Source organism: Heloderma suspectum, chromosome 2 (assembly GCF_057233095.1).
Source record: "Heloderma suspectum isolate Gila_16-S chromosome 2, 16-S_ref, whole genome shotgun sequence".
Taxonomy (NCBI): Eukaryota; Metazoa; Chordata; class Lepidosauria; order Squamata; family Helodermatidae; genus Heloderma; species Heloderma suspectum.
The window spans coordinates 167,669,897-167,693,699 of record NC_139459.1 but is presented as its reverse complement, the minus strand read 5'-3'; the positions used below and the strand labels follow the sequence as shown (position 1 = coordinate 167,693,699).

The 23,803-nt window shown below is 49.5% G+C and overlaps 1 protein-coding gene across 1 annotated transcript in view; it reads left to right on the top strand.

Annotated features, from left to right (window-relative positions):
- Positions 1 to 23,545, top strand: part of PDE4A (phosphodiesterase 4A) — a 121,237-nt gene extending 97,692 nt beyond the window's left edge. Inside the window, 9 exon segments of the mRNA XM_084835863.1 lie at positions 3,703 to 3,881; positions 7,354 to 7,452; positions 8,212 to 8,376; positions 10,799 to 10,898; positions 12,657 to 12,811; positions 14,535 to 14,657; positions 16,570 to 16,752; positions 19,724 to 19,939; positions 19,941 to 23,545. Of these exon segments, the coding sequence (XP_084691989.1) occupies positions 3,703 to 3,881; positions 7,354 to 7,452; positions 8,212 to 8,376; positions 10,799 to 10,898; positions 12,657 to 12,811; positions 14,535 to 14,657; positions 16,570 to 16,752; positions 19,724 to 19,939; positions 19,941 to 20,099 (1,379 nt within the window). The 3' untranslated portion in view covers positions 20,100 to 23,545.
- Positions 23,546 to 23,803: the final 258 nt, after the last annotated feature.

Below are 23,803 nucleotides of genomic sequence, written 5' to 3'. Positions count from 1 at the left end.
CGGAACTGGGGCTGAGAGCTCAGGCCAAGTGTAAGCTGTGCAGGGACCAGAATTCACACTCCCTGCTCCTCTTGAGGAGCTGTGGCCTGTCCTGCCAAGGTCAGGAGGCAGGGCAGTGCAGGCCATTGAGGTGCAAAAGGTAAATGCAAGAGAGAGAAAGCGTGCCCCAGGCTGTTTGGTGCTTAGCAGCGGGGCCGTGAGGAAAGTGGCTTATCAGGTAATGCACACAGGCTTGGCACCTGGAAACATGTGTTTCCAGTACGACTGAGCAAGACTCCCGACGTTGGGACTTCTGGGTGGTTTCAGGTCCTGGCAGAGGAAGTTACGGCTAGCAGGCCAACCGAGGACTGAGTCTGGAAACCACCTGGACATTTGAATTCCATTATTGGCTGTGAAAGAGGAGCGGAATCAAGTGAGTTATAGGAAACAGCCAAGACTTTGGGGTTGTTCTTGGCTCAGAGTAGGGAGAGGGATTGGTTAGTTGGGGTGAGGAGAGGAAAGGAAACAAAACTCTTGGTTCTACTCCCACCTCTGCCAAGTATCTCTGTGTTGGCTTGCCTTTCCTGCTTCTCATAGTACCTGCCTCAGACATACACATACACAACTGACCTGACTGTTCTGTGGCCTTGAGTGGCATAATTTAAGGAGCGCTCACCATACTGCAGGCAGCCTTTTAGTCTAGGGCTGCAAGCTGCTTCTGACATGTCCAGCTCCCAAGCCAATCCCAGAATCCTCTTAGCCATGCAGGAAGCTGGCCCACTGAGGAAGCAGCGGGTGAATCTGGGCTCTGTATACAGGCTGGTTCCCTTTGCAAATCCCCTGCGGGAGGTTCTGGGAAAAACCAGCTCCCATTTTATGCACACAGTCTTAGGAACTGAGCCGGAGAGGGGGTCTGGCCATCTTCTGGAGGTGTCTGGGATGCAAAGAAGGGGGGCAGGTTCTGCTAAGGGCACCATTTCTCCCACATGGAAGAGTTCAGCTATGTGCTAGTTGGTTTGGGTGCTCTGTGAGGTCACGGTGCCACTTCCTAGCAACACAGAGCCCAGAACTCTAGAATGCCGCCATGGCCCTGCCCTGCTTCCTCTTGGGGCCTCCTGCCCGCCCCCGCCCCCACTCTGCCATGAGGCCCCCCTGCCGCTGCTTCTCCCGCAGTTACCATTGGGGCATAGCCGATGATGTGACCCACTCTCACTTCCCCGTCACCCTGCGCCCTCCCCACTTCCTGCCCCCGCTGGGCTCCCCCAGCATCCGCCATCTACCCCTGGGCAGGCTGTCCCCACCACCACCTCTCTTCTCCCAGTGGGTGCCACCCACCCGTGACTTCTTGCCCCTGGAGACGGTCCTAGAAGAAGGTGGGGGAACAAGGCCCTGCTCTCCTGAGGGTGAGTCTCCCCACAAACTGCTCCACATTGCGCTTAGAGCCCTGCAGTCTAGAGGCCTCTGTCACTGCCTGCCCCCACCTCATGAAGCACTAGCGTCCACACGGTCCCCTTCCTTCCCACAAAAGCTCAGCGGAGCCCTCTAGTGCTGGCTGTACACAGTGGCATGATATCTCATCCACAGGTAATAGATTTCGAGGGATGAAGGGTGTGTGTGTGTGTGTGTGTGTTGGGGGGGAAGCTGTGCTGCTGCTCTCTCCAACTCCTTTTTAAAAATTGGCTTAGATTTGCACTCCACCCACTGGGAAAGGGAGTGTACAGAGAATTGAATCAATATACAGCAAGGCAATAGTTGTCTCTGGGCGGTGGGGAGGGAGATGTACTGCTGTCTCTCACCCACCCACCCTTTTTTAATGTTAACCAGTTAACAGCCTGTTCTGTTTGACAAGTGGGGAAGGGGTTCCATTTCTTCCCAACGCTGCCTGCTTGCACTTATCATGCTCCTCCACCCATCACTGAGGCCACTGCATCAAGCGGAGCAAACGGAGGGACCAGGCCTGCATCCCCCAGCCTCTCCCTCCCTGTCCACTGCTCCTCCAATCTGCCACCCCCCCTCCTTTCCAATCTACCCCCCCCCCCCGAAGAGTCAGGTCAGGAATGTAGAAGTGGTGGGAGGTAGAGGAGAAAATTCCTGGCACGGCCTCCTTTCCTCCTCCTGAAACCGGATCCTCCCCTCCTTTCTTGAGCCTGGAAGCCATGGAGGTCAGTTTGAGAGATACAGGAGGCCAGGCCAGGATTGACAAAGCAGTTCAGCTCCTTGCTTTGTCTATTGGGGGGGGGGGGACACACCTTGCTCCCCGTTCTCCACAACCCCCTGAGCTGCCTTCAAGAGGGGATGAGGGAACATAGCTTTTCCTTCCTCCCCATCCTATTGTTGGTGGGCATGATTTGCTCCCACCACAACATGGTCCTCATGTCCAACATTTTACTTTTCTGTCTCCCTCCTCGCCCCGCCTGGTCATAGGAAGTGAAGGCTAAACCTGTCCCCATCATCCCAGTGTTTGGAGTAAGAAGGCCTAGTCCTGCTTGAGGGGTTTGCAAACTGTAACACATAATAAGGGGAGCATCCTATTGAGATACTGCGTGTGGGAAGCCTGGGTGCTCTTTTTTGTTACTTATTTAAACTCACACAAGCACATGAATAGAAGTCCTCTCAAGCACTGGAGATTGGGAACGTACACTGCCCAAAGAAAAACAAACTTTGGAATGGCCTTGGTATTGGAAGCAGGTAGTCTTGCACTATATTTATTTATTCATTCATTCATTAAAAAAAACACACATTCCTGTAGATCAATGTTTATGCCAATGAGCATTGCTACTGCTAGTAATAATAATAACAATAATACTTTTTAAAAAATCCTTAAAAATAGTTCCTAAACTGTTCTGAGCATTGTAACTATCCAATAGGCACCTGCAATGTCAGACCACAAAGCGTACACACATTTATTGCTGCAGCACTGATTGCACTTCTGGGGGCTTGTTTCTGCTTTTCCTGAGTATCACTCAAAACACCGCAAAAACCAGCAAAATGGATATGACCAGAGACCGTGGTGGGACAAGACTGTGTATGATGGGAACTAATCACTCTGCAATGCCTCCACATCTCTAAGAAGTTGTCATCTGTGCACAGCTGTTAGCACAGCATCATAGATACTTATCCATTCTTGCATTATCCTGAATCTTCTGCAAGGGCACCTTGCAGAATTTTTGTGAACCGCCCAGAGAGCTTCGGCTATTGGGCGGTATAGAAATGAAATAAATAAACAAACAAATAAATAAAAAATAAGGGCATTATAGGTATTAGGAATGGGATTGTGGGCCCCTTTCATGCCAAAAGCACTAAGCTTTCATTCTTAACTAAAATGCTGGAATCTGTGAATTAGCAATGGAACTTTGACCCAATTAAACAAGTGTGTGGGAGCGAGCATGCTGGCTCCTGACCACTTCCACTTTCCTTAACAACCTGGGAACATCCCATTCCTGGGATGTTCTCCATGACATCTGAATGCAGAACTCTGGGTTGTTGAGGGAGAAACAACCCAGAATTTTAAGCCATGGTTTGTTTAATCGTGTGGACTGACTCTCTGTGTAGTACAGCATTACCTTTTCAGCAGTGGGGAGGCGGATGGGGACGGAGGCCTGCACATGTCTTGTAACCCCTGAAAATTTGCCCAGAGAGTTTCTTGCACAGGCCAGATGGTGGCACCTTCAGTCTTTCGCCCTTGTCCTCTCTCTCTCAGATGCAGTCTCTTTTCGTCCTCAGACAAGCAGAATGATGTGGAGATCCCATCCCCAACACAGAAAGAGCGGGAGAAGAAGAAGCGCCAGCAGCCCATGTGCCAGATCAGCGGGGTCAAGAAACTCATGCACAGTTCCAGCCTGACCAATTCCAGCATCCCCCGCTTTGGGGTCAAAACTGACCAGGAGGAGTTGCTCAGTAAGGTGAGTCTTACAGCATCTGTTACCATACGACAGGAGCCAGCGGGGGGAAGTCCGAACCTGGCTTTGAAGCGGATGGTTTGCGGGTCACCATTAGGACTCTCAGGCATGGCTCTAAAGGGAGTCACCCTTTTCTTTGCACCCCGTTTTGCTCAGTTCAGGCTGCAAAGGCAACTGCAACCTCTTGCTCTGTAGCGTGGAGGAGACACAGGAGCTCTCTGGTCGCAGAAACATTTTTGTTTTCGATCCAGCATCTCCCCCGAAGTCTCTAGTTACTTTGTTCATATACTCGATTTGATTTATACCCTGCCTTTCCCCCACAAAAAAATGGCGCTCGAGGCAGCTGACAGCAATAAAATCAAGATTAAAATAAACTTAGTTAAAACAGACATAAAGACAGATTTATTGAAAACACAATTAAAAAACAACAATACAAGAAATAAAAACAGCACCCGACCCAATAGAAACTGCTTCACCAGCTCATGTACTGTCATGAACATAACATTCCAGCTTCCTTTTTTCTTGATATCTGCTGTCCAGTTTCTGAGCTCATCTCCAGTTTTTCCCTAGCGTCACCCTAGCCCAAGGGTGGGCAACTCATGGTGCTCTAGATATTTGGGCCTACAACTCCCATCGTCCTTCACCAGTGGCTGTGCTGGTTAGGACAGATGGAAGTTGTAGGCCAAAACATCTGGAAGGCCACAGGTTGCCCACCCCTGCCCTAGCATTTAGGCAATGGGTGGTCACTCTGCAGCACAAGAAGTACACGTGGCGCAGGAGGTGGGAGCTATAAGGCAGGGGTGGGGAACCTCTTTCAGCCCGAGGCCGAATTCAGTTTCAGAGAAGCTCTCGGGGGCCGCATTCCAGTGGTGGGTGGGGCGAAAGGGCTGGAGCTAAAAGTAAAAAAAACAAGCCCCAGTATATTTTAGCTTTAAAGCTCTTACTGGCAGTAACTAAGCCTTAGGAGAGGCAATTCAACCTTTTAGAATGGGGGAAGGAGCAAGGAAACCACCAAATGATCAGTGGTTGGGGGGAAGGGCATGGGGCCAGGAGAAGTGGACATAGCCATCTGGGGAGAGGGCCAGATTGGGACCCTGGGCCTGAGTTCCTCACCCCTGCTCTAGAGCCATGCCTGCGCTCCTGCTTGCCCCCAGGCCCGTAGGCTCAAGGCAAAAGCATCCCCAAGGCACAGGGATGATTACATTTACTGTAGTGCTTAATGAAGAGCCACTTTGAGCTTGACTTGTGGCACTCTTAGCCAAAAATGTTAGCCACCACTGAGTCCAATTTGTATTGGTTGGGACTCACTTTGTATTTCACCAGCCTAAAAAGGTGTAATAAGGACATGTAAGTAACATGCAAACTCTTTATCTTGAAACTACATGAAGGGCCAGTTCGGAAATAACATTCTTAGCATAATAAAATATAATTTATCAACCTAGGAAGAAACATTCCACATTCAGTCCTCCCCTCATAATCTAGCTTTGGGGGCTTTCAAGCCTGGTCTCTTTAACCACAGTTCCCTGCAAACGTCTAAAATTGGGAACGATGGCCTGTTTCAGTTTAAAGAGACCAGGATTGAAATGCTAAAGCCAGTGAGCAAGGTAAGGGGTCAAGGGGGGAGCGTACAGGCCTTAAAAGCAGGAATGTTACGTCTGAACTAGCCCAATATCTCTTTCCAGAAATTTGCAGTCTTACAACGATTCCACCAAATATATGCTAAATTTACACTTGGAAGGCCACATCACCAACATTGTCAGATGAGAAGTTCATATACTTATTGGGCTGCGTGCATCCAGTGCTTAGACACATTTCATGGACTAGTTCAAATTCTATTGGACATAACAATACTATCAGAAATAATAAGTTCAAAAATAAGTATAGTCACAGACCTTTGACATGATTCAAAGTAAACCACACAGATGGATCTCCATGTGGCAATCAGTCCCATTGAAAAAAATCCAAAAAGCACATTTTATGTATTTTAAAATCAAACTGAAAATTGGTGGTGCAAATTACAATCTCCCACATGATTATCAATATTATCTTGGTGCCATCTCAGTATTGTAAAGGCATAAGAAGCCATCTTTTCTGCCTGGCTTGGATTGCCCTGCTTACATTAGCAGATACTCATTTTTTGTGGACTAGGCCAGTATCCACACCCCATGGCTGCATTTGAACTATCATATCAGCTTAATAAGTGAAGATATGAGCAAGCCTCATAACCCTGCATGCAGCTGCTTTGGTACTGCTTTCGCTCAAGTGAGCAGAGAAACCAGGAAGTGTTCCCTTAACTATATTTTCTTGTTTCATCCGATCAAACTTCCAACAAGCATGGATATGAAGTCATGGTTTAAAGCTGGCTGAAGTCCTGGCTTGTTCAGAACCATAGTTTCCTGGTTTGGACGTAATGGGAAACGATATTTAACTGAAGACTTCCTGGCTTGTTTCCGAACTTGAGCCAAGGGAGGAGCAAAACAGCTATTCTTGGGGCCTCAAGTTTCATTCATGGTTCGGCTTATTAAACAAAGATATGATCGCCCCAACACGGCCCATGGGTAACCAGGACACTTTCACCAAGCATCTATAAAAATCACTATGACACCCTCACCACAAATACAGAGGTGTTGATGAAAAGCTGTGCTCCACCAATGCCCATCTAGAGCAGCAAAGAACATGTGGTGAAGGGTTAAAAGTGTAAATGCTTTCCTTAGAGGGAATGTCCTGTCAGGGAGTTTTCATAACTTTATCACAGCATACATCAGCATACTTCCCCAACCTGGGGCCTTCCAGATCTGTTGGACTGCAACTCCCCTCATCCCAACACTTCTGGACGACACCAGGTTGAGGATGGCTGTCGTACATAATCATAACATACCAAGGAGCTGTCTTAAAATTGGCCAAATGAGAGCAATCATGTTGGATGTGTTAATGTTTTTTAATTCTCCGATACCACATGGGGTCAGAAGCAGCTCAGTCTAGTTCACAGGGCTATGTTTTTAGCTGGTTGCAGTAAGCCATTTTTCAGAAAATCTCATTTGTGAAACTGGATTAATTCTGAGACTTTTAATCTCGGTATTTTAGGTGCCCGTAGTCAAAGCAGAGGGTATACTGCCTGGGTCTCATGCCCCTAAATTGTTACTTAGCTTCCCCTAAATTGTGATGGAGCATCCACAGAAGCAGTGCTGCTAGCCCCCTTGGTTACATGGGCTTTTCGGTCTTGGGATTGATGGGGCTGGAGTCCGAGCTGGCATTCCAGGCCTGGGGCATTCGTCAAAGTGGAGGATACACTACCTGATGGGATGGTCCCTAACATACCAATACTGGAATGCCAGCTCAGACTCCACTGGAGAACACAGTGAGGGTGGGTTTGCTTTCTTTGTTCATTTTATTTCTGTGCTCTCATGACCTCTTTTCGTCTCTGAACCTATTGTGCTCAAAGTGCACCAACTTCTTTCCCTGGTGTCTCTTCTAGGAACTGGAATACCTAAACAAGTGGGGCCTTAACATTTTCCGGGTTGCTGAGTACTCCAACAATCGGTCACTCAGTTGCATCATGTATACAGTATTCCAGGTACATGTGCTAACGTTGCCGAGTCCCGTTCCCCTGCCGCCCTGCTTCAGTCTCTCCTTCTGGCTTGGGCCACAGCAGGTCCACCAGAAATATTGGTTCAATCTACAAAGTATTGTATATTGATTTAAAGTTCAGGATGTGCTTTTTCAAATGTTTTGTTTTTAATTCATCCTTCTGCCTTAATTATTTCAAGAGATATTGAGTTGTAAACCGAAGCAAGTCAAGAAGTAAGAAGGGTGCCACAAAAGGAAGACTTTTTGTGTGATGTGATAGAGCGCATTTTCCTGAGCATTTGGGGGTGTATGAAATGCTTGTATTGCAATTTGTTTGAGGCTGGGCTGTTTTCTGAGCCGGATTGTCTTGTTTTACTGGTAGATGGGGCCTCCAGGTTCTCTCACTGTCTTCTGAGGGGGCATGTAATGAGAGCTGGCTGAGTTGCAAGTCAGTACTCTTGGGTTCTCTGGAGAGGGGAAGCAGGATGTGGGAGGAAAAACAAAAGAGTGTGGTGCTTCGTTCGTTGTATCAAACAACAACAGCAACCGAGACTCCTGTGGCAGACGAATGCCTTCATTGCGGCTTATGTTTCCGTGGGTTAGCGTAGGCTCTGTCCCAGCTTTCCCCAACCTGACGCCCTTCAGAAGTAGCGGACTGCAACCCCCAGCATCCCCCAGCCAGCATAGCTGACTGAGCTACTTCCTTAGTTGGGGCTGCTGCTGACGTTTTCAACAAATGCATCTTTGCCCCCCACCCCTTCTGCAGGAAAGAGACTTGCTGAAAACATTCAAGATCCCCGTGGACACATTAGTCACTTACATCATGACGCTAGAAGACCACTACCATGCCGACGTGGCCTACCACAATAGCCTCCATGCTGCTGACGTCACGCAGTCCACGCATGTGCTCCTGTCCACACCAGCCTTGGATGTGAGTTTTGGTGAATGGGGGTGAGGGGAGGGGGCAGAGAGACCCGGTTCTGGCTTTTCGTCAGCCGCTCTGAGGGGATGGTTCCCCCAGTGCCAGCGGACAGGGAGTTGCCTGTACGTTCTTGGAGAAAGAGCTGTGATGCCGAGGCAGTTGTGGGTGTGACTGTGGTAGACCTGGCCCGTCAGTCCATGCTCAGGCACAGATAGCCTTGAGCAAGTCTCCCAGCCTAACTTACCTCACAGGGCCAGGCACATTCAGGAGATCTATATTCTAATGCACTAAGTCAGAGATGTGCAACGTGTGGCCCTCAAGATGTTTTGGCCTACAACTCCCTCAACCCTCGCCAGCACAGCCAGTGGTGACAGCTGATGGGAGTTGTAGGCAAAAACACCTGGAGGGCTACACATTGCCCACTCTTGCAGTGAGGGAGGCTTGGTGGTGCAGCCACTGGCTGTGATGGGCTGCTGATTGCCTGTCACAGAGGGGGTGGAAGGGGTGGAGTGCTTGTGGTCAGGAGGGCCCCTGCCTGGCATTGGCTGAACTGCTCTGACTAATAGCTAGGGGCAGGCCAAGCAGAAGAACATAAGAAAGGAGGGGTAAGAATGAAGCAGGGGCCTAGGAAAACAAAAAGTGGAAGAAGGCCAGCTCCAGGAGAATGTGAGGAAGAGAAGAAGGCAAGAGCCAGGATTCTGGAAGGAAAACTGGGAGAGGAAGTGGGCAGAGAGGAGGTGTGCATGTGGCTTGGAGCTGTAGATATGCAGAAGGCTGATGTCCACATACTGATTTGGAACAGCCACCCAAATCGTGGGCCACCAACTTCCAATAACCATGGAAAGACTCTGTAAATGAAAGACATTACAGTGTATTTCAGATCTGCCTAATTTTTTTCTCAGGCAAGTTGATGGGGAATGTTATTAAGGGCACAATGAGTAAGCATACAGAAGAGTAGGGACGGCGGAGAATTTCTCCATGAATCTCCAGGAGGCCGAATGCCAACGCATTTGGCCCCCCGAAATTGGTGGAGAAACGGTCCACCCCCACCCCGGAATGGGACTTACCTCTGTCGAATGTCCCTGGCGCTGGCGGCTCCTGGCGGCGGTTCGGCGGCGGTTCGGCGGCGGCTGCCGGTCTTCCGACCGGCTGCTTCCGCCGCCATTTCCCAGTAAAAAAACAACAACAACAACAAACGTGATAGGCTACGTAAAGATTTACGTAGCCTATCACGGCTAGATTTTCAAAAAACACCGTGATAGGCTACATAAATCCTTACGTAGCCTATCACGGCTGACTTGGGGGGGGGGGAAGCGCGTACGCAAATGGCGGCGCCCATGGGCGCTGCCATTTGCGTTCCTTATTTGGGCACGTGTAGTCTACATAAACATTTACGTAGACTATGGCGAAAATAAGGGCAACGCTATTTGCGTTGCCCTTATTTTCACCATAGTCTACGTAAATGTCTACGTAGACTACACGTGCCCAAATAAGGAACGCAAATGGCAGCGCCATTTGCGTACGCACTTTTTTTCCCCCCAAAGTCAGCCGTGATAGGCTACGTAAGGATTTACGTAGCCTATCACGGCTGACTGCAGGGACGCAAATGGCGGCAGCTACGGCCACCGCCATTTGCGTCCCGGCAGAAGACGAGATTCGCGGCCGGAGGGACGGGGCACCTCCGACCCGGCCAGAATTTCGGCCAGAGGGACGGGGCGCCTCCCCCCCGCCAAGAATTTCGGGGGGAGGAACGGAGCGCCTCCCCCCCACCACGAAGCAAGCTGCGGGACCAGGTAAGGGACTTTCGTCCATCCCTACAGAAGAGACAGTATGCTAGTAAGTCACTGATGCCACCTGCTGGGGACCACAGCAGGGGAACAGCTCCCTCTCCATCGGGCCCTGCTTAGGAGCTACCCACAGGGACCTTTGGTCTGATTGAGTGTGGCAATTCTTATATGCTGATGTTTGTTCCAAAGTGCCATAGAAGAAATGATGATGATTTCAACAACCTCAGTTATCATTATTTCTGTTTCTAAGTCCAAAGCCATGTTCTAGCCCACTACACCACACCGGCTGTCCAATGTAGGGTGTGAGGATATTTGTATCTGGATAACAACATCTTTTCCCCAGCTTTGTTACCAGACAGAATGGGAATGGAGGCAGGCTGCTGTCCCTTCTAGCCTAGAAGAACTTAATCTCCATTAGAGCCTTACTTGTTTATTACCTGGGAATGCTCTGACCCACACCGGCTCACCCCACAGGCCATGGCACAATGATCTGTGATCTCCCAGTTCTGGCCACAGTAGTTCCTAACATCAGGTCCCTTTCACAAAGATGCACCTGTCCTTCTACTAAACGCCAGTTTCCCCATGGAAGAAGATAAAGGCAGCAGCCATGTCGCAGGTTATCTTACTCCTCCTGTCCTTTGCAGGCCGTCTTCACTGACCTGGAGATCCTGGCTGCAATATTTGCTGCTGCCATTCATGACGTGGACCATCCTGGTGTCTCCAACCAGTTCTTGATCAATACCAGTGAGTGGCACATAGAGACTATGGGCAAAGGGGTGCAGTAAGGGATCGTGGGCATGGTGTGTGTGAAGGAGCTTTGCATGTGTGTGTCCTATATGGAGGCTACTTTGGAGGGGAAAGGATTTGCAAAACACCCTAGTTTCTTTCACACAGGTAATGCATATCCCTCTCAAGCCTATAGTAGATTCATTCTATAATGCCTGTGCCCCAGCTTTTTTTCTCCAGATGAGGTTTCTTCTAGGGATGTTGTGCCCATTTGAGGATGGGTGCTTGCAGAGACAGAACACCCCTCCTTGAATGCTTACAGGCAGGATTTGGACAAACAGCCCTGGAGCAGGGTGAACAGGTCTGTGTTAACCCTGTTTTCCGAGCTGCTCCTCCCTCCTTTCCCTGCCCCAGGGCCAGTGTTGTTCTGGAGCCAGTGGGGCTCACAGGGTCGAAGTGCTGCCGGGAGCGTTGTCCAGACCTGACATAACTGCACATGCTTACATGCTTGCGCAACATACTCCTGTGCTGACTTGTTTATTTATTTAAAATATTTTTAGCCTACTTTTCAAGGCAACTTATAACAGAGTGCAAAAAAATAATAATCACAAAACGTATACAAAATGGCCCATAATTATATCAATAAGGAATATTCATAACCAGATACCAGCCTACAACCAAACCTCCACTCCCTGTAGCCCAGGGCCTTCACAAACAGATGGGCCTTGCATAAACACCTAACATTCTTGAGGGAGGAACTTCAAATCACCTCCTAGGAGACGCTGTTTCACGGCATTGGGGCAACACAGAGAAGGCCCTGTTCCTTTCAAGTGAGGTTCTTCCTTCCTGAAATGAAGTTCCTGGAATAGTGCCTGAGAAAATGACTTCAACAGGCAGGTGAGCTTATATGGGGAGAGGCAGTTTCCCAGGCAGCCTTCCCCAACCTAGTGTCCTCCATATGTTTTGGACTTTAACATCAGCCTAAAACATCTGGAGGGCACAGGTTGGGGAAGGCTGCTCTCAAGTATGCATGATCACACTTCTGTATGTGCACAGCCACACACGTGTAGCCTCCTCCTGGCTCCCCCTAATCAGACTAACCCTCACCTTGCCCTCCCTAGCCAGACTGCCACTCGTGCCCCCTTCCCACCCCTGCCCCAAAGCCTGGCTGGGAGTGATGGGAATTGCAGTACAACACATCTGGAGGGTACCAGATGGGGGAAGACTGGCCAAGAGCATGAGCAGGCAGAAGGGGAGGACAGATAGTCGCCAGCAGAGAGGTAGATGAGAGCATGTATGTGAGGAGGGTAGGTTGTCTGCATGCGTCTCTGGGATGGAGTGCAAGCGATGAACCTTCCCACTTGCTGAGATCCTCAGCAGAGGCCTTGTTTCACATCCCACCACTGTCGGAGATGCTGACCTGGGACAGGGCCCTTTTTGGCTGGCAATGCCTCGTTTGTGGAGCTCCCTCTCCTGGAGACTCTTTTGGCTCCCACACTGCAGGCACCCTGATACTCTGTAAAGACCTGTTGATTTTGTCAGGCCTTTGCTTTTGAAGGACATGTTGATTTATTGTGGTATTTTGCTCTTTGTCTGCTGTTCTGTGCTCATTTTTCTTTAAAAAATGTGCACATCGTTTAATATTGTTTGTTTTTATCCTGTAAGCCACTTGGAATGGCTTTGCATAGAAAGGTGGCCTAGATACACGGATATAAGCAAGACAAAATAAACCTCCCTGTTCTCCCTGACACACTCTAATGTGACCCTCCCCGGCAGATTCGGAGCTGGCGCTGATGTACAACGATGAGTCTGTGCTGGAGAACCATCACCTGGCCGTGGGTTTCAAGCTACTGCAGGAGGAGAACTGCGACATTTTCCAGAACCTGAGCAAGCGGCAGCGGCAGACCTTGCGCAAGATGGTCATTGACATGGTGAGCCTTGGGGATGGCTCGCTGGCTTCCAGGGACAGGTTTGCACTTCATCCTGGGCAGCGTCCCCAGTCAAAGGTGTCATTCCTGGGCTTCATTTTCGGAGCTTGAGTTCAACTTTGCCACCACGTTCCTCGCAGAAGGAACATCATCTCTGTTGGGCTTGCTAACTGAAAGGGCAAGCCAGCAGGCCTTCTTGCGAGTAAAGCAATTTGGGTTGGTCCCTCGTTCCTCTGCTACCCATAGCGCGTATGTAGCTGCAGCACTCGTGCAAAGAGCCACACAGGAGGAAAAGGCAGGCACGACCTGGGCAGGGGAAAGACAGCTACCTGGTGGGGGGATGATGGTGGCAGGTTGATTATCTGCCTGGATGGGAAAACAGTCCCTCTGCTCTGATTCTTATAAAGCAGAGCAATATAGTTGGAAACATTAGCACACCGTGATTCTTTCTTACAAATGAAAAAATCCACACTAAACTTATGCAAACACATGCAAATTAGTGCTGCCCACCAGAAACACATGTAGATATATACAAATTGGCACTGTGACTCTTGCATGCTGCTTTGTAGAGCCCGTTGCACTTGGGGTCAACAAGGGCAGACCTCCACGGGAAAGCACAGGGCCTGTCTGAATGAATGATACCTGCATAACACGAGAACCAGCCTCAGGTGCCCTGAATGAAGGCCTGCCCGCACCCATCTCTGCTTCACTGTACCGTCCCCCACCGCCGCCACCCCCATCCTTCCTTTTTGAAGAACAGCCAACCCCTTTGTGGGGTATTCTGGAAGCAGCAGGGGCCCATTCCGTGCTTACAAGCAGGCAGCAATCCTCCTACTTACTGTCAGGTTTAAAAGAAGACTGGCCCCTCCTCCGCTATGGTTGCAGAGAAAATCCTGAAGTTGTGAGGGAAGTACGTCACTGAGGTTTCGATAATATGCAAACTTACATGCATTTAGCTGACAAAATAGGAAGTTACAATAGCTTTCCCCAACCCGCTGCCCTCCAGATGTTTTGGACTTCAACTCCCACCAGCCCACGACAGCATGGCCATCAGTCAGGAGTGTTGGGAATTGTAGTCTGAAACATCTGGAGGGTGCCAGGTGGGGGAAGACTGAGTTAAAAGATCTGTGATTAAATAATCTAAAATGGCTTTCATCAACTGATGGCCCTGGTGTTTTTCAAGCCCTTTGAACTCCCCCTGCCGAATGGATATAAAGGTGGGGAACTCTTGGCCCTCCAGATATTGTTGGACTCTAACTCCCATCATCCCTGACTTTGGCAGTGCTGACCATGGCTGATGGGAGTTGGACTACAAGAACATCTGGAAGGAACAGATTCCCTACCCCTATGGTAGACAGGAAGAACATGTGGAAGCACATCCCCCTAGAGCACCTTTCCCCAACTTGGTATCCTTCAGATGTTTTGGACTACAATTCCCAGCATTCCTGTTCATTAGCTATGTTGGCTGGGGCTGATAGGCATTGTAGTCCTACACATCTGGGGAGAGACCAGGTTGGGGAAGTCTGCCCTAGGGAGTGGCATTCCCACAACTATTGGTTTTCATGGAGTTCATGGATCAAAGAAAGCTACACTGGGGATGCTGCCTGTACACAGAGGTGTTAAAATCACCTAGGAGGAAGGGTCAGAGGACAAAGCCAGGGATCTGCCGAAGCAGAATGAGGAGCAGCCCTTTCTGATATTAAAATTATGCCTTTTGCTGCTGCAGGTCCTGGCTACTGATATGTCCAAACATATGAGCCTCTTGGCTGACCTGAAGACAATGGTGGAGACCAAGAAAGTGACCAGCTCAGGGGTGCTGCTGCTGGACAACTACACTGACAGAATACAGGTGAGCAAGGCTGGATGTAGGCCTGTATTCTGCAGGTGGGGAGAGGGAGGCCCTTCCAGGGCCTGTGGCCTGAAGGCACTGGGATGACCAAGGTGGGCCAGAGGAAAGAAGATGCGTCACCATCAGGCAGGCAGGCTAGGGAGGCAAAGTGAAGCTGGCACAAAGCTGGCATTCAGCCAGGGTGGCAAGCAGGGGCGCTGAGAAGCAGGGAGAGCCAGCCCGCTCTTCACTGAGCCAGTATCTGAGGATTTACAGGGCCAGAGGGAATTATTTTTTTTTATTGTGCATTGCATTTTAAATTAATATATCCCGCCTGGCAACAGGCCTCTATGGCGGCTTACAATAAAGCAAAATTAAAACAAAATAAACTGAAGTTCAAAATAATAGATAAGAAGGTGACTGAAAGAGGTCTTCAGTGGCTGCTACCGGTGGGGAGGTGGGGGAATAGCCCCTCCAGGCCAGGCCCTCGTCTTAGGCAGCTGGATACTTTGCAGCTCCGGCTCTTTGCAGCAGGTGTTCGCCACTCGCTCCCAGGCCTTCGCAGTCCCATCAGCTCCTTGCGTGTGGGGATGGCCGCATCTATCAGTTCTGTTTTCTCCTGTATTCAAATTTTGTTAATATCAAGTTCTTTCTGTCCCGAATGTGAAGACATTTGCAAATTTTGGTAAATTCTTATCAGAAATAAACTGAAAAGAAATTCTGACCCACCTACCCCAGTCATGTGATGAGTTAGTAAGCTGCAGCACCCCCTTCTGGCCAAGCCCAGTGGTTCACAAGTCAGCAGCTCCTCCTTCTTCCTGGCTGCCGTGGTGGTGTTTAAAAAAAAAAAAAGCAATTGTATTAAATGTCAAACAAGAACAAACGCAAAACCATCAATCAGGAATTCATTCACTTGCTAGTATTTCTTCGGCTGGGTTCTGGAGTTGCACTTCATACTGGAAATAGCTTATTTCCAGATCTCACCGTATGGTTTCAGTAGTTCCCAGCTGCCTTGGTGGGGCAGAAAGTAAGTCGTGTGGGTTTGACTGCCAAAATCTTCAGTTGGAGACTTCGGGTGATTTAGGTCATTCCTTTCCTGGCTTTCTCATTCACCCATCTCCTTTGGCTCTGTGGCCGGAGATAGCTTCTGCCTAGGTAAGAGATGCAGAACCTCAGGCCATATTACGATCCCTGGATATCCATGCTGCTCCCCTTGGTCCCTCCTCTTTCCTCCAACCACCAATAGTTTGGTGGTTTCATGGCTTTTGTGCTACAATAGTTCATGGCAGTCAAACCCACAGGACTTACTTTCTGCCCCACCAAGGCAGCTGGGAACTACTGAAACCATACGGTGAGATCTGGAAATAAGCTATTTCCAGTATGAAGTGCAACTCCAGAACCCAGCCGAAGAAATACTAGCAAGTGAATGAATTCCTGATTGATGGTTTTGCGTTTGTTCTTGTTTGACATTTAATACAATTGCTTTTTTTTTTTTTAAACACCACCACGGCAGCCAGGAAGAAGGAGGAGCTGCTGACTTGTGAACCACTGGGCTTGGCCAGAAGGGGGTGCTGCAGCTTACTAACTCATCACATGACTGGGGTAGGTGGGTCAGAATTTCTTTTCAGTTTATTTCTGATAAGAATTTACCAAAATTTGCAAATAGGCTGGTATTTTGGCCCCACCCCTTTTCCTTTAAGTCCCGCCCCCATTGGAATTCAGCCCTCGGGCTGGAAGAGGTTCAACACCCCTGCTCTAGGCCTTTCCTATTTACAATATGTCTCTCTCACAGACACACGCACATCCATCCCACAGCTTCCATTCTAAGCATTTGCTACCCACATGTGCAGCTCTGAGAACCGCACTTGGTGGGAAGGAAGCGTTTCTGCTTTGATGCCTCTGACGGGTCCTGCATTTCCCCCAACCCAACCAGGTCCTGCGGAATATGGTTCACTGCGCGGACCTGAGCAACCCCACAAAGCCTCTGGATTTGTACCGGCAGTGGACAGACCGGATCATGGAGGAGTTCTTCAGGCAGGGCGACAAAGAGCGGGAGCGGGGCATGGAGATCAGCCCCATGTGCGACAAGCACACAGCCTCTGTGGAGAAGTCACAGGTGTGTGTTGGCAGGGTGGGATATTATATTGTTGTGGGATGGAGGGAGGAGTGAGATCCATCCCCCTGAACTTCTCTACTTGTGGTACAACCCAGGGTAGGAAAATGCCTCAGGTCAGATGTGAGGCAGCTGCTGCTATCAAAATCCACATTATCTTTGAAGCATCCTGGATCCCAGAGTTGTAGAAGAAAAGCAATTGCAGCAGAAGGGGTAGCAAAGAAGTGAGGCAGGGGCACAGAAACCCAGGCCCAGGGGTGAAATCTGGCCCATCTGGGGTACCAGTCTGGTCCTCCGGGGTTCCCCAAATTGCACGCCCCCTCTCCCAGGCCCTCCCCCCTTCCCTGACAACCGAACGTTTGGCCATTTCCCAGCTTTTGTGCAATTTTGTCCCCATTCTAAAAGGTTGGAATGCCTCTCTGAAGGCTCAGCTACTGGCAGGAAGAGATTTAAGCTACAATGTGCTAGATAGCAGGGGTGTGTGTGTGCATTTTTGTAATTTTGGCCCTGCCCTCTTTGCCTTTGGCCCTGCCCACCGCTGGAATGTGGCCCCTGAGAACTTCTCGGCAATGGAATTTGGCCCTCGGGCTGAAAGAGACTTGGCACCCCTGAAGTAGTGGGTAGACCTAGCTGGCCAGAGGGGGAAAGGAAACCTCCTGCCCTTACAGGAGAATGGAAGGCCACTGCAATGCCTTGTGGGAGGAGGCCTGAGGCCTGGAGTTGGCTGAGGAGGTGAACATTCCCCATGATGACAAGTTGGCAGCTTATGGCTGTCAGACTTGATCACTGAGTCTTTGGCAAGCAGTTGTTTTACTGTACAAGCAAATTGTTACCATTAGTTGTTGCAGGGGATCCATTGCCAAAAAATTGCTGTTTCCTGCAAGAAACTGCTACTTAAAGAAGCAGCTTGATACGTGAGACCAATGGGCCATCGGGTCCAGTACCGCCTACTCCGATGGGCAGCAGCTCAAACAGCCCTCCTGCCTGAACCCCTTTTTGTCTGGGGATGCCCTAGATCAAACCTGGGGCCTTCTGCATGCAAAGCGTGTGCTCAGCCAATGAGCTGTGGTCCCTGTCAGTGTGGCTGCGAGGATAGGACAACCTTGTGGGTTGCCAGGAATTTGTGCTTCTTGCCCCAGTTATTAGGTCAGTTACAGTTGTGAATCCACTGTGGAAAGTGGATATGACAGGGTAGTAACTCTTGACATCACACACTCTTCCCCCCATGTCTGCACCGTTTTTAAATAGAGGCCCTCAGCCTCTTATTTTAGAGGCTGGGAGCTCCCTGCTGTACCATTCTAGTGGGAGTCTAGATTGCAGCCTTTTAAGTGTGTGTGTGTGTGTGTGTGTGTGTGTGTGAGAGAGAGAGAGAGAGAGAGAGAAAGAGAGAGAGAACGAACACCTAGGAAACATTAGCAAGGCCATCCTCTCTCTTTCTTGCACTGCCCGACGATTTCATGAACTATTTCCCATTGCTCTTTATTTTTTTTAATTTAAAACAGATATGTATTTAATCCTCTCTCTCTCTCTCTCTCTCTGTCTCTCTCAGTACTAGAGAACACAGATCCACTCTGTGTGTCTGTGAGTTGTGTGTGTTTGTGTTTGGATGGGGAGTTGGCTAGTGATCAGTTAGTGCTAATTTTAGGAGCCATTTTAGCACTAATAGGTCTGTTTGGTGCTGGGAAGAGAAAGGGTCTTAGCATCTCAGTAGCAGACCATGTTTCTAGCCCTTTGGGCTCTGGAGAATCATAAAAGGACAAAAGTGCAGTGTTTGCTGAAGCATCACAGATGATCAAGTCAAATCTGTTGACTTAGTTCCCCCCCGCTTTGCCATTTCTCACAGTGGGTCGCTAGATTGCAGGGGTGGGCAGAAGGTTGATTGGGGTCTACTGGTAGATCGCCAACAGTTTCTGACTCCCAATAACATAAAAATTGCAAAAAAGCTTGCAAGTGAAGTAGCAGCAGCAGCAGCAGCTCTGCCATGGTTAGCTTTGTACTAATCACTTCTCTCTCAACCTCAGTGCTACTCACCTGTAAAATAGGAGTATCAGTTGGTTGCCTTTGATCAGGTCCGTTGGGCAGCTCTGCTGGCTGGTTTTTTAGTGTGGTGTTAGAATCCCTGTTCTGTAGTAATGCAGAGGGAGATTTGTCCTTGTCTGTGCCGGCTCATTGGGCAGCTGCGGGGAAGGGTGCAGTAGATAATGGGCTCCACCCCCGAGTCACTATTTTGCATCTGGCTCCGCCCCCTAGTTAGCAGAGGTGGGTGCACATCTGGGTGTCAACTAAAAAAAAATCGATCCCACGTCCGAGGTCTCCCCATCCGTCCTGTATTAGAAAAGCCAGAAACCTAACATGGACATCGAGTGGCTGTTTTCACATCATAAGATGAAGGATCTCCAACCTCATACCCCGTATCTTTAGACCAGCCTAATCACCATCCACAGATCCAGACCAATGTCTTCTGGAAGATGCTCCACTTTGGATGCTGTATGGGTTCTTGCAAGCATAGGAGGTTCACCAGTCCCAGGACAGACGTGGAGATCCCCTTTGTGCTCACAAGGACCGCGCAGGTTTAGCTCAGTGGCGCAGTCACTATGATGGAACTCCTAAGGGAGGAAGCAGGATCATTGCAGCCCACCGCTCATGGTTTTATACATCGAACCTTTGAATTGTGCCTGGAGAAATAGGGCTAATTCTCCAGTGACCACAGCCCACCCTGCCTTTTCCCAGCACCACTTTAACCCCTAATGCCACCCCTTGCTCAGTATTCCCTTAGGTTTATGAATAAGAAAATATATACCAAGCGCAGGCTATCTGGTACAAACATGTACAGGAGTCTCTTTGTGGCCACAGGCAGGCTTCGCGGATGCCGCTCGGCTGTGTGTTCTTCAATGGTGGCAATAGTTGTCCTGCTGCCCATTGCGTGGCTCACCCTCATCCTCCTCTTCCTCCCCCCCTCCCCGCTGTGCTTCAGGTGGGATTCATAGACTACATCGTGCACCCGCTGTGGGAGACCTGGGCAGACCTGGTCCATCCTGACGCACAAGACATTTTGGACACCCTCGAGGACAACAGGGATTGGTACCACAGCATGATCCCCCAGAGCCCCTCTCCTCCTCCGGATGATGCAGAGAAAGACGAGGAGGCCTGTCTGGAGAAATTCCAGTTCGAACTGACCCTGGAGGAGGAGGGGGGAGGACTCGGAGCAGTCCGACAAGGATCACAGCAGCCCTGGCGAGGAGGACAACAGCTACTACACGGCAGCAGAGGAGCACCAACATGAGGCCCTGGAAGGGCAGGACAGACTGACGGACGACACCGTGAACGGCACGTCTCCCGATACGTCGTGACTGTGGGGGAAAGACCATTGAGAAAAGCAAAACCACCAACACACACACACACGGAAGTTTTCACGAGGGAGGGGCGGGGATAAAAAAAACGAGAAACAAAACTCATTTTTTTATTTTTATTGTATTTTTTATAAAAAGAAAATCAACAACAAAAAAAGGGGCGGGGGGTGGGCAGGGGACACACACAGCAACTGTAGATCAGGGTTGGCCCAGGCAGGAGGCAGCGGCCTGCTGCTACAGCGACCGGCCCGCACGCTCTGGAAATACCCTCATCCTGGATTTCCTTTTTTTGTTGTTGCTGGGTGGCTGCTTTTGTCTTTGTTTTGTTTTTTCATTTTTTTCTTACTTCATTTTGCTCACTTTTATTAAAAAAAAGAAAAAAGAAAGACGGATGTAGCCAGGAACAGAAGGAGGAGGGTGCTGATGGTGTGAGAAATGTATGTAGCAGTGGCAGAGGCCAAGAAGGTGGGTTTTAAAAAAATATAATTTTAAGCCATTTGTACTAAAAAACAAAGCAGAGACGCTGCAGGACCTTAACACCAAAAGCTGGTGACAATTCAACCCCCTCTGTTGATTTGGCTCTTCAGTTCCATCCGTGCCCTCTGGGATTGGCTCGCTGGCCAGTGCATTTATTCCAGGGGCAGGGAACCTCTGGCCCTCCAGGTGTTGGGACTACAGCTCCCATCATCCCTGACCATGCTGGGTGGGGTTGATGGGAGTTGTAGCCCAACATCATTCTCAAGAGCCACAGGTTTCCCAGCCTTGCTTTTATTCCTTTGCCCATCACAGCATAACCCTCCTAGCTGGAAAACGGGGTGTTCAAAAAGTTGGGGAATGGTGGGGAGTTTAAATCATGTTGATTTTTGTAAGTTATTTTTTTAAAACTAGTGCTAATTTATTTTTGTGAGTCCCTATAGGTTTGCTTTTATTATGGATTGATGGGAAGAAAGGACTTTGTCTTTTTGTTCTGTTTTTTTCTTTCCCTTTGAAGCATTTTTTTAAAAATATAGTTTGCAGGTGAGGAATTGTTGGGCAGGGGGTGGGTTTTGGTTTTTTGCCTGTGATGCTATAAAATTCTCCCAGAAGCAAATGGGAGAAGACATTATTTTTAAAGAAAACAAAACAAAAAAAGGGAACAAGAAATCAAATAAGCAAAACATTTTACCTGAGTTTCCAAATAGCCAAGTCTTCCTCCGTTCATCATTTTGCACACACAAAAAGGCAATACGGCCAGGATCAAATGGTGACAACTGGCCAACTTGCTCAGACAGCTCCATTGGGGGACCTCAGGTGTATTCCTCTCCCAGCAATGGGGACAGGATGGGCGGACATGAGGAGAGGAGGGAGTGGGATAGTTTTGCAGCCTTCCCAATCCAAGAGGAGATTAGAGCGATGTTTATTTTAGCATTAATTTGAAAGTTACCTTCTTTGTCCATGCCTGGGTGCATGTCATTGACTAGTTGATGAATCTCTGAACTGCAGTACCCCATAATTCCTCTTTTTGTTCACCGATTTGTAAACTAGGAAAGATGTGTATTCACACACACACTCACACTCACTCTCCTTCTCCCTCTTCTCTCTCTCTCTCTCTCTCTCTCTTACACACACACACACACACACACACAATCTGCATGTGCCTCTAGGCATCGGATTTTTTCACAGGTCTCTGAAACAAGGAAGAGTCTGAAAAAATGGAGCCTGGGTCCTTATTTCTGTGCAATGCAGCGTAATGGGGCTGGAACAGATAGTTTGACTTGTGAAGTGGAAGTGGTGGGGATGGGCAGCCCTTTAACATGCAAAGCACAGAGGCTCCAGCGCTGTTGGTCCCAGGGGTGAGGATCCACCTCAGACTCCCATCTGCTCCCTAGAAATTATGGTTGGGAGGAGAGCATATCTTATACATGAGCTCCAAAGCCCCACATCAATCCCGCACTGTTGTGGCACAAGCCAATTGCTATTTTAAAAGTCTGGATGGAAGGTCTAAGTCGCCTGCCATGGAGTCAGATACGGAGATCACTTTGCCACTTGAACCAAACTGGGCTAGGCAAAGGGAATCGGACTTGTGTCTTTGCCTCCGCGGGGCTGACAAAGCAAGCACTAGACTTGCCATATGGATCTCTATGCTGAATGCTGTTCTCCTCCCCGCTTCATTCTTGGTCGGAGGACAACGAGCCTGAGCAGTCTGCTCTGGAAGTCCCCACCCGCAGAAAAGCAGGGTCTGCCGCCCAGCACCTCCACCAGAAATCAACACTGAGGTGAGGGCAGGGGGAGAGAAAAGATTGGCCCTGACTCAAACCTGCTCTGTGGAATTTCAAAGGAGATCTTTTTGGCTGCTTCTGTTCTTTGCCTTAACCAGCCAGTGGCATCTGATTTGCTAACACCCTGCATCATCATCCATCTGGCATTGAGGGGGAACTTCTCTCCATCCAAAAATGCCTCCCCCCCCCAGATGCATGTTCCTTTTGCTCCAAAGCCATCCGTTCTTTCCGTGGACAAGCGGTGCGGGGAATCCAGTCTCAAGAGCACCCAAGGCCACCTTTGGGTTGTGCCTCTGCCCTCTTGGGGGAGCTTTAGCCTACTCCTTGGCTGGATAGATCGATTTCTGGGCATCGCTCCCCACCCCGCTGGCTCGAGGCCCTGTCCTCCCCATTTGTGCTGTGGGAGGGGGAAGCTGCAAAGCAAATGAGTTTTGAGCGGGTTGGTCTCTTGAAGGGGGAACTGTGTGGGGCTGAGCAAGTGAACATGGCCCAGCCTCTCTCCCACGTGGCTGGGGGAGAGGACAGGGCCTGGGTCGCTGTCATCCTGGCCGACGTGGCCAGCCAGGGCTGGCGTGCACCTGCCCCAGTATCTCCCCTGTAGGCAAGAGGTGAAGCAATAACAAGTGAAGTCCCCTTCCCATCCCAGTGCCAATACTAAGCTCTTGAGCCAAAGGCAAGTCTCCCTTTGCAAAGTTTCCATTCCACCCACCATCACCCATGTTCCATTCACTTATGCTTGGCCAGCTCTCTGGAGCACATAGGTCCGGGGGTGGGGTGGGGGTGGCAGTGCATAGCCTTTCAGAACTTTTCCAGCCCAAGCATTGGGGGGGGGGATGTGCACTGGGGGGGGGTGCTCTGCCTGGAGAACGGATGGTGCTGCTGTTTTGGCAGGTTATGTGTGACCTGAGCAACCATCCCAGAGTTGATGGCTGCATGGCACAGCCTGGAGGCCCCTGCAGCCTTGGCCAGCCACCATCATGCCACTGGAAGGCCGGTGGCACAGAGACCTCCTGGGGGTTGCCATCCCAGGACAGCACTCTGGCCAGCAGCAGCCTGTCCTGCATTGCCACTCTCTGCTTCGAAGCCAGTGCAGGGTATCTCCAACGCAAGGAGAGCAACATGGACATTTCTGAACACAGTACTGTAGCCATTTTCTTTGTATTTTTTCACTTTTCTTTCTTGAAGCCTAAATTGAAGAAAAAAAAAGAAAAAAAGTTAAGAAAGAGGATCTCTTTCTTTCTGATTTCTGTATAGCTTTTATTTTTGTATGCAGTTCTGTTCCATGAGTTTGTTGGGTCGGGTTTGGACTGTACATAATTGTGAATAAGCAGATTGTAAATTATTCTAAAGAGTAAAAACAAAATCTTACAAACAATACCCCCTTTCCCTCCCGGCCCTTCCTTTCCCCAGTGCCCACCCCCAACTCCTGCCAGGGGTCCTGTGTTC